This window comes from Labrus bergylta, chromosome 4 (genome assembly GCF_963930695.1).
Source record: "Labrus bergylta chromosome 4, fLabBer1.1, whole genome shotgun sequence".
In the NCBI taxonomy this organism is placed as follows: Eukaryota; Metazoa; Chordata; class Actinopteri; order Labriformes; family Labridae; genus Labrus; species Labrus bergylta.
The window spans coordinates 18,023,429-18,036,967 of NC_089198.1; the positions used below are offsets into that span (position 1 = coordinate 18,023,429).

Consider the following 13,539-nt stretch of genomic DNA (forward strand, 5'->3'; position numbering starts at 1 on the left):
ATTTTAAACCCTCCAGTAGCCCACCAATCAGAACCCAATAGTTACACAAACACAGGCAACATTAAACGACCATGAAACTTATCAATAATTGACCAGTTGCCTATGTAGCTTATCATAACAAGGCCTGGGTGCGGTTTACACATCGTCCCAGCCGCGCCTTTTCCTGTCACAGCGGAACGGTCGTGCGTAAGGACGGCGGGTCAGCTGATCAGAGGACCGGGAGGAAGCAGCGGAGTCAGCGGGTGTGTAGAGTGGGAACCTACCGGATACTGACATAGGCTAGAACCTGGGATAACAGGGAGCAAAAGACCGGTGGCGTTCGTGAGAGAACTAGGGTAAGCTCACCGAAGTCGAAACGGTAACACGTTTCTCGTCAAAATGTTTCAGGTATAGTCCGGTAAACGTTTCAATGCTAACATTAGCAATGTTAGCTGCCGCTCCGTTAGCTGACGTCAAGTTAGCAGCAGCAGGTTGAACGTAAACGGGAAGTGGGCGACTTGTTACCGTCAAAATAAAAGCATACGATTCACAAATTGTACATTTTTTTGAAACTCTGTCGTTATTGTCGAATATCCTTTTTTTTAATTCTTAATTTCTAATGTGTAGTTGGTGAGAACAAGCTTAGTTGAATGTGAATTTATCGTCTGGCGGTCTCGGTTTTCTTTTTCACCGGAAGTCACTTTAACATCCTGCACGGCTGGTTTGCTGAACATCGCCGCCAGCTAGCCTGCTATCGTGAGCTAAATTAGCTAGCTATCCCTCACTCGGTGTATTCTCCATCACTTTGATATTACCTGAAGGTCAAGCCTCCATCAATGCTGTAGCCACGTTACAATGTTGTAAAAACTAAGCATCAGGAGCAAACATTTCTCTGGGAGGAGAGAAAATGTGGAAATGTAGAAAAAAAAAAAAAATGTATGAACGATAGGAAATGGCTCGAGTGAGCAGACATCTTGACTTCGGCCAATAAAACGAGAGATTAAACCCACTCCAATCGTGTGAATGGTTAATCACGACATGGGAATGTTAATATAGTGGGGGGAAAAATAATAATTTAACCAATCTTGAGGACATGGTGGTGTAATCTGAGCTCTCTAAACACCGTTTGTTTAAGATGTCTGGCCTCTGTTTTAGAGGAATTTAAAGCATGTCCTTCATCCTCCCGGGTTTCCAGAAGCTTCATTCTTGAATGGGGACAAATCACCAGGATGTTTGTAATCTAGAAGTATTACTGCACTGCCTTTTTTAAAATTTTTTAGATCAAATCGACTGTCTGTATGTTTGATTGTGTGTAAAACCCTGAATCTGGTGGTAAAATCAGCAGATTTGTATCTTAACTACCTGGTGGCATCCCGCTTCCCACTGGAGGCTGCTAATCTGGTGTTAATCTTACTTTGGAAAGAAACAAAGAATTGGCTGTGAGGGAGGTGGCAGAGGAGTCTATTGGATTTAAAAAAAAAAAAAAAAAAAGGATTATTAGAAGTGTATATATATTTATTTTTGCAGTGATGGTTAATGCATATACGTGTATTCACTTGCACCCTTAAAAAATGAGTCACTACCATGGTCCAGCTGCAGGGTATATTCAGATGGCAATAGTGGTGTGTGTGTGTGTGTGTGTTAGAGGAAAAAAAGGAGAGACAGGGAAAGCGGATGTAAGAGACAAGCGGCTCCCTGTACTTGGTCCCCCTCACATTTCACTGCTTTCACTTCTCTATAACCCCTCTTTCCTCTCCCCTGTTTCCTTCCTGCCATCTCTCGCTCAATTTCTATCTCTTCTCAGGCGTGGTTTTGTTCCACCATGGCCAGTTGGGACTGAGGAGCCGCCACAATGATTGGAGGATTGTTCATCTACAACCACAAGGGGGAGGTCCTTATCTCCCGGGTCTACCGAGATGACATTGGGTATGTTTCAGAAGAGTAATGCTCCTTTTAACATTTTCTACATTTTGGGTGTACTTGTTGTGTGTGAAGAGGTCCTGATCTCTTGGGGGTGGACAGCTTGGGACTTATTCTTAGGGGGATGAAAGAGGATTATGTCACTCTAATTGTCATCGCCTCTGAAATTGGTCTAAAAATAGTTATGCCAAGATTACCTCAAGGACGATGACACAAAAAAAAAATCAATATATGTATCTAGAATAAAATGTTCAAAGATTTGTGTTTCTTGATGATTTAAAAATAAGACTCACGATAAGTTAATGATACAATGCAAATGACAAAAATGTTCTCATATAGTTGTCCCAATGTAATGAGGTAATGATTCAGTTCACTCATGCTACCGAACCAGTTACTCTTATTTTTATATAAACTGCAACTGTATGAAAACATCTTACAAACTCTTTTATGGTAATGCCAACTATTGTCAAATAAACTTCTTTTTCTGGAGGATGGCATGAAGGGATGCATTTTACTAATATTTTCTTAACATAAATCAAATTGTAAAAAAAAAAGCATGTTAAGAATGATTATTGTCTTTTAATGTCTCACTTAGCTGTACTCCAAAGAAGAGACTTCAACCATAAAATAGCTCAGGTAGTAGTCCTAAAAACTCAAGTTTTTTAAAGCAGAATTGTACTGATGTTTTAGATGCACAGCTGAAAGAACGAGATTTGGATTGTTGCCCGAAAACTTTTGATTAACCACTAAGTAAAAGAAAATGTGGGTCAATGTTTGGTAGTTCACATGTTTCAAGTAAAAGGCTACCACATGAAGCCACAAAGATGGCATTTGGTATGTAATCCAGACTAACCCAGTTTGGTTTTCCTTCTATCCTGTTGATTATTTGTTTTTTGTAATATGTTGCTAATTTGATTGACCTGTGATGTAGGTCTTCATGCTTACATCCACACATTCACGTTAGCACATTCTGTTTTGTGTAAACCCTTCAGCAAGTTGAAGGTAGGCTTTTCTTCAGAGCAGACGTCATCCCAGTGCCTTGTAGATCTTCAGAGAGAGGGCTGATTATGAAGAGAGGGGAAACTGTTTTTCTGGTGCTACTTATGTGGGTACACAAAAGCATTGCTGGGTCAGTGGGTTATAACGTAACAAAAATAAAACATATAACATGCTGTATATAACGTCATCTCTTGGACAGTTTTTGTTGTAGCTGTGGAGTAAGAGTCATAGGGAAGACTACAGGAAATAGGCAGAAAGAGAATAGTACAATAATCTTAGAGCTGTTCAGTATTGCATCAAAGCAGACTGAGCCAATGAGACAGCATTAAACACTGTTTGAATTAGATTAACCTGAGGTCGGCAGGTTTGTTTAAATGGAAGAGGGACTTGTGTGTACACGGATCTGTTCAATGTTTTGTCCTGCTTCCAGGCTGCAATTAGCGATGACATTGTGATGACTTTATGAACACTCCTTCCACGTCTAGCACCAGAACAATTACACTACAACCCAAGACTCTACATTATCCATTGTGGGGGGAAAAGAAGCAAATACAATTGTGTGAGGCTTTTCATTTCACACAATTATCGTTTTTCCCCACATTTATCCATGTGATTACTTAGGGCGATCCTCCTTTTGCTGCCAGAGTGCAGAATAAAACCTGATAGTGGAGAAGCGGTCATGCAGTCCTCTCTATAATCTTCTAAACCAGGGTCGTCAAAATGTTGGATATTTCAATTCCTTTTGATACCACATGCTGTGAATTGATACAACCTCCATTATTATTATGTCCGATAGTATCAATTAGAACTAAGCTCATGAAATAATCATATTTGTCACCCAAGCTGCAGGAAGCAAAAGAGAGAGAGAGAGCAGATGTAGTCGAGACATAGATAAGAATAGGAGAGAGAGGGATGGCCTTGAAGCTGTGAAACACAAATAAGATGTTACTTTCTGATTGGTTCACAGGGGTTACGCTCTAAAGAAGTTCTTATTGTGTCCACATATCTGTTCATTCGTGTGGGAACGTGCTGGATTTAGTTTGTCTGCAGCAGTTGTTTGGGCATTTCAACATAACTGTGTGTCTCCGCTCTGCTCTCTGTCACACCTGCTGCAGCCACAACACAACACAAACTGTTCTTATTCAAAGGTCGGCAAATACTGATATTTTGTTAAGTCCCTTTGGCATCTCAGAGATGCACAAGTTACGTTTGTCTGAGGAGAGAGACAGTGATGGTCCCCAATACATATTTTATTTGTCCCGACCTTCAGACTGTTGAGAGGAAGCTTTAAACCATTGCACAATAACGGATACCCGTAAAATGGGAACTAGACACCACCACACATTTCTACTGGATTATATATATATATATATATATATATATATATATAAAAAAACACATAATTGATTAATGAGCAATATAAATCTGCTGATATATTTCCCGAGCTTAAGTCTAGTTATGTCACCATTCTAAACACCATGTTACTCACTCGGTCTGTGTACGTGAAGCACGAAAATGTCTCTTGTGCATTTTTGTCTCTCCTCTTCTTTTACATCATCCTATGTTTCCTCTCAATCCTCCGTATCACCATTTTCCTCCATCTGTCCATCTTGGCCCCTGTAGGAATAGGTAAGAGATACTCCAGCCTATCAAAGCATGACCCCTTCCCCTCTCATGGTCATCACCAATCAACTACCCCCTTGAAAACCCTGAACTGCATGCCCATTGATTCCACAGCAGACTTTCCCAATACTTCCCATAAGCATGAGTCACCTGTCATGACATTTCAGTGTTAAATAAACCACTGAGCTAAGACATAACAGCAAAACAATCAACGCCAACAAATTCAGCCACCAGAGCCTTAGAGATGCTAAGAAAACAGCGCTACCAGTGCTTAAGCATGTGGTCTGAGCATGGGATGATATGATGGTCAATGTAATGTTTTCAACTTTTGATTCTGCCCTGATTATTTCACATCAAAGTTGTTCTAGTATGTTGTGGGTTCTGATTGTCAAAGTTTATCCTTGACTTGAGAAAAGTAACGTAAGCCGTTTTCACAAGTGCATGCTCCTGACATTCTCCTGACCTGGCTGTTCACATATGCACCTCCCAGTGGGAGACTGCCCCTCTGGGGTGGGGGTCTCCTATGGCAATACCTGATGAAGTAAAAAAAAAAAAAAAAAAATGATGCAGACGAAGCCACACAGTCAGCTATACAGCGATATAATGGGAATCTGCTTTTATGTCAATGCGACGTGTAGTTCAACGGAATCACAATGTCATAAAAAGAGCGGAGATTAACACTCTGGAGGACAGGAAACATGATGCAGGAGTTCAATCACGTGCACAGAGATCGTTGCAGTAGCGTGCGTACAGTCTATGCACAGTGCACTGGTCACAGGCTAGAAACATCACCACCCTCTCCTATTGGCTCGAGGTGAATTCTCCGGGTTATATCCTGCAGTGTTCTCCCATCAGCTCACCTGGACTTTATGTGGAACAAATACTAGGAGGCTGGCAGGAGAAAATCCAGATAAAGTCAGTGAAGAATTTGTCTGTTTGTGTTCACACATACAGCTCATCCGGCAAATATCAGGAGTTTTTCAGGAGTTTTCTGCGAGTTAGAAAGCCCAAAAAACTGAACTGTCAAGGAGTTTTTTTTTAAAGTGAAATAAGACATTCAAAGATATAGCAGAGTCATTCTTTTTTTTTTTATCACTCTGACGACACAGACACTGGAAGCTTATTCATGGTGGGCCTGAAAGGAAAACAGCATGCAATCAATTGCGATTGAAAAAACAGTTGTACAATACACGTAGGAATCAAATTTGCATGACATGAACTAAGAAAAAACAAATAAGGCATTTCTAAGCCTCCTGAAATATTGTACACTTATGGCCTCAAGGGTGTTTATAAAATTACCACGTTGACTTCCTAAACTGTCTCAGTTTTAACATTGAGATGCTTTGCAGACATCACAGAAATCTTCAAGCTTTAGTTAAAAAGCTTTTTTAACAATTTTTTGTTTTTTTTAATACATACAATCAGATGACAGTATCTTAACAATTATATAGACGTCTAAAATAGATAAAAGTAGTCTTTGATTCCGCAGAGATCCACTTTCCAGAGATTACCTCTAGATTTTCTCTGAAGGATTTGGTATTCTTACGGGAACGTGTTGAATTCTTTGCCCTAAGCCTTCTTATTTTACACATTAGTCAGGGCTGGGTTTTACAAAAGTATCAAGATTTCATCTATTCTTAAAGGTAAACGTTTTCACATTGGTTTAAAGATTCAATAGAACTAAATGTAACCTACACTCTTCTTTATATATGTTCAAATGGTTAAGTTCCCATGGAGTCCTGTTAGTTATTATGATACGGTTTGGGAGCCAGCCTCACCACTGAGAGCGTTCACTACCCTCTAATTATCTCCATTTATACAAAACAATTTTTATTGTGTTTTTCTGAATACACCAACACAGGCTGTGCTTTTCCTATTGTTGGAAATGTTTTGGTAATTGCAGATTTTTAAATGGCTGGATTCTGTTTTTCAACGAGATTACCTGAACTGAATATTAAACCTTTCTACAGGATGTCACAGGTTGTTGTTATCCAAACTGTCACTGTTATGTAAAACATTCTTTTAACTCTCAAAATGAATGCGTCTCCCACTCCCTCTCACTTTCTCTCTTCTTCTGTTTTTGTCTCTCTCATCCTTCCTCCTGTCTCAGGCGTAATGCGGTAGACGCATTTCGTGTGAACGTGATCCATGCCCGGCAGCAGGTTCGATCCCCGGTGACAAACATCGCCCGTACAAGCTTTTTTCACGTCAAGCGCTCCAACATCTGGTTGGCGGCGGTCACCAAGCAGAATGTCAATGCTGCCATGGTGTTCGAGTTCCTCTACAAGATGTGTGACGTCATGACAGCCTACTTTGGCAAGATCAGCGAGGAGAACATCAAGAACAACTTTGTGCTCATCTACGAGCTTTTGGATGGTACGAGAATTTATTAGTTGTTTCTGTATGAACTCGGTATCATTTTCCAAAATATACTGAGATAAATCAGACAACTGAGCAGCTCTGGAGCGTTTAAAGTCAGAACCAGATTATTGCGTTTTAATGGTGTACCTGAATTCAACGCTTATTTCAATCTAAACACATTTTCCACTGATGCTTAAGATGGAACGCTCAACTTCAGTTTGACGTCGTACTGCTGAGTTTAATGTTTACAAATTGTTCAAAAGTGGTAAATCTTAGAAATGCTAAAAAGACAACACTTTTTCATATTTTTATCAACACAAAAAAAAACAAGATTCTGAGAACCCAGACAGACATCGGGTCCTCTTTCAAGTTGAAAAGATCTTGCATGATAACCCATTGGCAACTGCCTCACAACAGCTGCCTTTAGTATTCCATCACTTGCAAGCTTAAAGTAGTGTTTTAATGTTGAGGGTTACAAGATATGATAGTACAGGCTTTAAATAAGTAGCTAACAGTTATGTTATCAAACTAATGTTTTTGGCTGCTAGTGTGAGGCTATCAAATAATGTTGATTACGCCTGAAGTATTAGTAAATAAAATACAACTGGGAACATTTGGGCGTATTTCAAGGTATTACATGCTAACTTTCTAGCTTCTGGCAGCTAAGTCAGAACATTTAATGTTACTGTTCAGCGTAATCCTAGCTAACACTACCCATTTCTAGTGAACTTCAATTGGGAAGTGGTTACCTCTTGACAATCATTAACTAATGTGTAATAAAATATGTTGCTTGACCTTGAATTACAGCTGGTTGTTCCTCCAGATGTTATCAATCAGTTGTATTTTAAATTGTTGATCAATTGAGAAACGGTGAACTAATAGTAATTTTTCTACAACTTCAAACACATTTGTTCAGCCTGAGCGTGAAGTCAGACTAAAATGGGCAGCAATGTGGACATTTGTGTTTTAGATCATGGTGATCCCAGCTGAAGTTTGTGTTTGTCCCCACAGTTGAAGGGTTATTGTTTTCCCATCTTATCTCTTACCAACAGTCATCTGTTTGTGTTCATACAGAGATCCTGGACTTTGGTTACCCCCAGAACTCAGAGACCGGAGCTCTGAAGACTTTCATCACCCAGCAGGGCATTAAGGGACAGGTCAGTGAGACAAGTTTGCTCTCAAATCCAGAGATTAAAGGAATCACACTAAGATGCCAGTTAATCAGGAACACTTAGCTAACTGCCCTCATGGAGGATGTAATGTTAATTTTGGAGCTGTAGCTTGAAGTAGCATTGAATGTGTCATGTAATTCATAGAACCCACGTATACCAGTGAGGGTTGACTACAAAAACAAACGCCTCTCATTGCAACACAGTTCCTCAAAGCAGATTTATGGTGTATAGTCATTTTATTAGATTGGGGTCTAATCTCTTTCTAATTCAATTGTGTATCACAATCCATCAGATTTATTACTAGCAGCCGAAAAGTACTTTCAACGTTTCATTACACTTGTAGTGCTGCAATAAATAACAATGTTATTTGATTATATTTATACTGACAGTGACTGCAAGTGACACTATGCTATTCAAAATAATTTTAGTCCAAGTTCTTTTGATCTCTGAATCATGCAGGAAAATGTAAATGCTGGATTTACAGTCATTATTATCTCTGAGATTGTGAGGGGAAAGCCTTTCACCTAATTGGCACCTGCCTGCTTTATTTAGTAAATAAATGTGTATTTGTGTGAATACCTAAAAAATGCTTGGAAATAACATCCTTTTTTTTTCTTTTCCATTTTCCTCCGTTGTTTCCTCCAACTTCGATTTGTTCCCTTCAAACTCCAGCACCAGGTAATAAACAGTTCCTATCTTTGAAAAAAAAAGCATTTCATCTGTCTATGGAGCCCTGTCATATTTGTTTTGCTCCCTCCCTGTAGTGCTAATGATCTCCTTTTCATAGCTTTCTTTCTCTTGTCAGTCTGTCAGCCCCCTCCCTTTGTCAGTAGTGATACAGTTTCTCTGCCTGTCCTGCAGACAAAAGAGGAGCAGTCTCAGATCACCAGCCAGGTGACGGGGCAGATCGGCTGGCGTCGAGAGGGCATCAAGTATCGACGCAATGAGCTTTTCCTGGACGTACTGGAGAGTGTGAACCTGCTCATGTCGCCTCAAGGTCTGTTTAAGTGGCCGCAACAAACTGGGTGGGGGGTTTTCTGACATGCATGATTTATGGAAACTGTTTTACTCTGAACAATAAGTGACAGTAGTTCACTTCTGAAGGGGTTGTGTTAATGTGTCTCCTTGTAAATGTGTAGATCGATTATAGTTATTATTTAAGAATAATGCAAAGCTTTTATTTTACCACATGCATTGAGTAAATTCTCATGAAAAGAGAAAGTGTTGTTGAGTTTATAGAATTGTTAAAATCATGATATACATCTATTGTGGTTATATTTTACATCCATCCATTTTCCATTTTGGTGTCACGGGGGAGATGGAGGGGTTAGGGGTGGGGTACACCCTGGATTGGTCGCCAGTCAATCACAGGATATTATACATATCAGATAAAGGCAATATAAGAGTTTCTTATGATTGCTGTCCTTTTCTTTATTTTACATTTGCCTAATTCAAACTTCCATTCTGGTAAAATTTAGACTCTTGAGTCACTTTTTTTTTTTTTTGTCCTCTCCTCTCCAGGCCAGGTCCTGAGCGCTCACGTGTCGGGCCGAGTAGTGATGAAGAGCTACCTGAGCGGGATGCCTGAGTGCAAGTTTGGCATGAACGACAAGATTGTCATCGACAAGCAGGGCAAGGGAGGAGCGTCTGATGATGCAGGGAAGAGGTGAGGAGGGTCTGCTGACCACAAACCTATTATCTGAAATCAACCGTATTCTAATGAGGGAGTCTAAACTACATAAATTTGATAACTTGCTTTCAGTTTTTTTTAATGGAGAATGTTACTTTTATATAATTTCCAACTTGACCCAATGAAGTAAATTGTTGAATGGACATATTTAAAGACCACCTTGTCTGTTAGCCCCTTGTCTGTTTCAATGAGTGTTGTCTTGCTGTTTACAACAAGACAGGCTTTACTATTTATTTATTTTTCTTTCCTTTTGGATGCATCTCTCCTTTCTTTCCCTCTCTTTCTTTTCTATGTGCCGTACCTCAGTGATTTAGGGGGAGGAAGGTACAGTACTGACAGAGTCCTCACCCTCTGCCATATCAACACACACATATACAGACACACTCAGATAACACACCTGTCATGTCAAAGCCTTTAAGCACATTAAGTACATCTCATGCACTGTTGCTCCCACCACACTCAACACAAATCTTTAATGTTCTACCCAGTGGTTGTTTTCCTACTTTGTGTTATGGTTGGTTTTTGTTATTTCCCTGCACCTTCCTGCTTGACTTTTAGCTCTTTGCTCTAAACACTTAACAGGGTTGTGTGTTTTTTATTATTATTATAAAGTAGTCATTTTCATGTTTTAGTTAGAAACACAACTGCTTATATAAAGACATACAATGTGTACTCGTATGTTTGTTTGTATTATTCTTTTTAAATATGGGCATTAGTTGAGGGAGAGTAGTAGTTAATCTTTTTTAATTATGTTAGAAAATATGTTTAATCATGAAAAGTGTCTCTGTGTCCGTGTCTCTGGTATGTTTTTTTTTCTACCCCCAGTGGGAAGCAGTCTATAGCCATCGATGACTGCACCTTCCACCAGTGTGTGCGCCTCAGTAAGTTCGACTCGGAGCGTAGCATCAGCTTCATCCCCCCTGATGGAGAGTATGAGCTCATGAGGTCAGTGGAAGGAGTTTTTAAATCAGAATTTTAAAATATAAACTTCACTTTTATGAAGCTGTGCAGGCAAGACAAGAGCAAAGAGACTCGAGCAAACCTTTATAACATGCTTGATTGTCTACTGGTGACCTGAGTGTTTCTGTATAAAACTGCTTGATAAAATGTCCTAAACTTTGAACAAACTGTTTTTCCTTCTCCCCACCCCCCTACAGGTATCGCACCACTAAAGACATCATCCTGCCGTTCCGAGTCATCCCTCTGGTCAGGGAAGTTGGTCGCACTAAACTGGAGGTTAAGGTGGTTATCAAGTCCAACTTCAAACCCTCACTGCTGGCCCAGAAGATCGAGGTAGGCCCCTATAGACTTACCATGATTATGAGTTAACATGGTGACACATGCAGCAAGCAGATTATCCTCATGTTCCAGCTAATATATGATCAAATGTAATCCCATTGCCCCCATTAACATTATACCCTCTTCAGGTGCGTATCCCAACACCTCTTAACACCAGTGGTGTGCAGGTGATCTGTATGAAGGGAAAAGCAAAGTACAAGGCCAGTGAGAACGCCATTGTGTGGAAGTGAGTAGTAGCTCTGTCTGTATATTCATAACACAACCAAACTCATTTGAATGTTCCCTATGACAAGTTAATGATTAACTGCTTCTCTCGGGTGTCTTTGTTTGTTAAACTTTACATCTGTACTTACTCTCATGAGAGTATTCAAATAAGGTTGTTGTAGCTGAAACCTTTCCTCGTTTGTGTTTAGGATCAAGCGCATGGCAGGAATGAAGGAGTCACAGATCAGCGCTGAGATTGAGTTGCTGCCGACCAACGATAAGAAGAAATGGGCCAGGCCTCCCATCTCTATGAACTTTGAGGTCAGAATGCATTTCTCTATTCAGTCTCTGCCTTTCTCTCTCTGTTTCTGTCTCTCTTGCTTCAACAAATTACGAGACAGGACTATTGTGAGTAAAATAAAATTTTTCCCATGAAGTTTCTGAAACTTTTTTGTAAGATTTTTTTCTAAGTTAGCTTTACTGCCTGATTAAATTGGAGATTTTCTGTTTACTCAATGCACAGCTGAGCAGAACTTTGCAGCTCAGCAAATGGACTGGGGATTTAATGTGATCCCAGTATCAGTAGTGCAAATCCCAGCCTGCTTACCTCATACACTTCCTGCCTGCCTGTTTTTTTTTTCACAATCACAGTCAGAACCAGCAAACAGGTGTGGCCTACAGCTCCCAGCATGCCCTGACGTGTCTTAACCTTCCTTCTCTGCAGGTTCCTTTTGCTCCCTCTGGGCTGAAAGTGCGCTACTTGAAGGTGTTTGAGTCCAAGCTCAACTACAGTGACCATGATGTCATCAAATGGGTTCGCTACATTGGCCGATCCGGCATCTACGAGACCCGCTGCTAAAGTTCAACCCCAGCCAGGCAGCGAACTGACCACTTTTTCCTCCCATCTATCTTGTTAAGATTTTTTTCTTCTGCCCCCTTCCTACTTTGTCCGTCCCCTTCCCTCAATCCTATTAGCTTCTCTCATACACCCCCTTCTCCACCCCCACCTCCACCCTTACTCCTTCTAACTAGGTGTTGGAGATTGAATTTACATCCTTAAAAAAAAAGAGAAAAAAAAGTATGATATAATGCACAGATATATGCAAAATGTGAACCATTGTATCATATATATCTCGTAGTGATGAGTTAACCTGTAAACCAACTGGTGTCTGAGGAAAAAAAAAAAAGACGAGCAACGCAGGTGGGTACCAGGGGGAGAGGACTGGAGACGGTCTTTAAAGGACATGGTGTTGTGTTTATTCAGTGTTATTGTTCCACTATCTACCCTCCAGTAACGTTAGAAGCTCCACAAGTCCGGAGTTAATCTCTGGTAAAGATGATTTGTAGCTGTTGTGGTTAAAAATGAATCCTGATATAGTTCCTGTGTATGAACTTTTGTCTCTGTAGAGTTTACCCTTCAAATTAAGATGCATTGTCTGATTCTGTATTGTAGACCTGATTGATATTTGATCTGTGTTTGTGGGAGGCGGTCATGTGGATCAAAGGTGTCATTTCAAGATCTCTGTAAAGGAAGCAAGGAAAGAGGACAAACCAATAGTGAGCGAGCTGTTTTGTACTAAATGGAGAGCATTATTCCCTTGCTATTTTTCCATTATTAGTAAAGTATAAACACAGGGGAATCATTCCAGACAGCTTTGAGGTTTGACCTTCATCCTGATAAGTTAGTATGTATTCTGAAATTTCCTTCACTAAGATCAATTGTCACACTATTTTGATTTTGAGAAGCTCTGGGCAAATCTTGCAGTGAGTGTATGCAGCGAGGTGAGGTCTCCCCCTGGTGTTCGCCTCGTCACTGTCCGCTTCTTCATGTTTGTAGCCCTGGTGACCGTTCTGTCCAATAAAATCTGACTATGTAACCAACCTGGCATCCTGTGTGCGTATTTTCATTTGGCTCGAGGTATTGTCGGTCATTGAAATGCTGTTGGCACTATTTCCTTTTGCTTTAGTGTAAGAAGAGGGAGGAGGGGTTCAGGAACAATGGATTTGCTGAGACATTTGTTGCTTTAGTTCATTAAGTTTCATCCAGTTCATTCACTGGACAATTGTAACTATTTTTCTAAATTTTTAAATGAAACAAAGCTAAGCTGCATGGCTATGAAAGAATCAATGCACTTAGCAGAAAGCAACTGTAGGATAACTTGAAGTTAATCCCCAACTATTTCATTAGTTGCTTAGTATTTGGGTTGTTGAATAAAAGTTCTGATTCTCGCCCTCTGAAAGTAAACTAAGTTCTTGACAAAAGACACTTTCACAATTTGAGAATAAACTAAA

The 13,539-nt window shown here is 40.0% G+C and overlaps 1 protein-coding gene across 1 annotated transcript; it reads left to right on the plus strand.

Moving 5' to 3' along the window:
• Positions 1–174: 174 nt before the first annotated feature.
• LOC110001710 (adaptor related protein complex 2 subunit mu 1) lies at positions 175–13,128 on the plus strand. Its single transcript, XM_020657221.3, has 13 exons — positions 175–335; positions 1,784–1,905; positions 6,632–6,897; positions 7,957–8,039; positions 8,727–8,732; positions 8,916–9,051; positions 9,576–9,720; positions 10,051–10,068; positions 10,570–10,689; positions 10,902–11,037; positions 11,172–11,269; positions 11,457–11,568; positions 11,972–13,128. The coding sequence occupies exons 2-13, from the start codon at positions 1,832–1,834 to the stop codon at positions 12,104–12,106; spliced, it is 1,329 nt and encodes a 442-aa protein (XP_020512877.1). The 5' UTR covers positions 175–335; positions 1,784–1,831; the 3' UTR covers positions 12,107–13,128.
• The last annotated feature ends 411 nt before the right edge of the window (positions 13,129–13,539 follow it).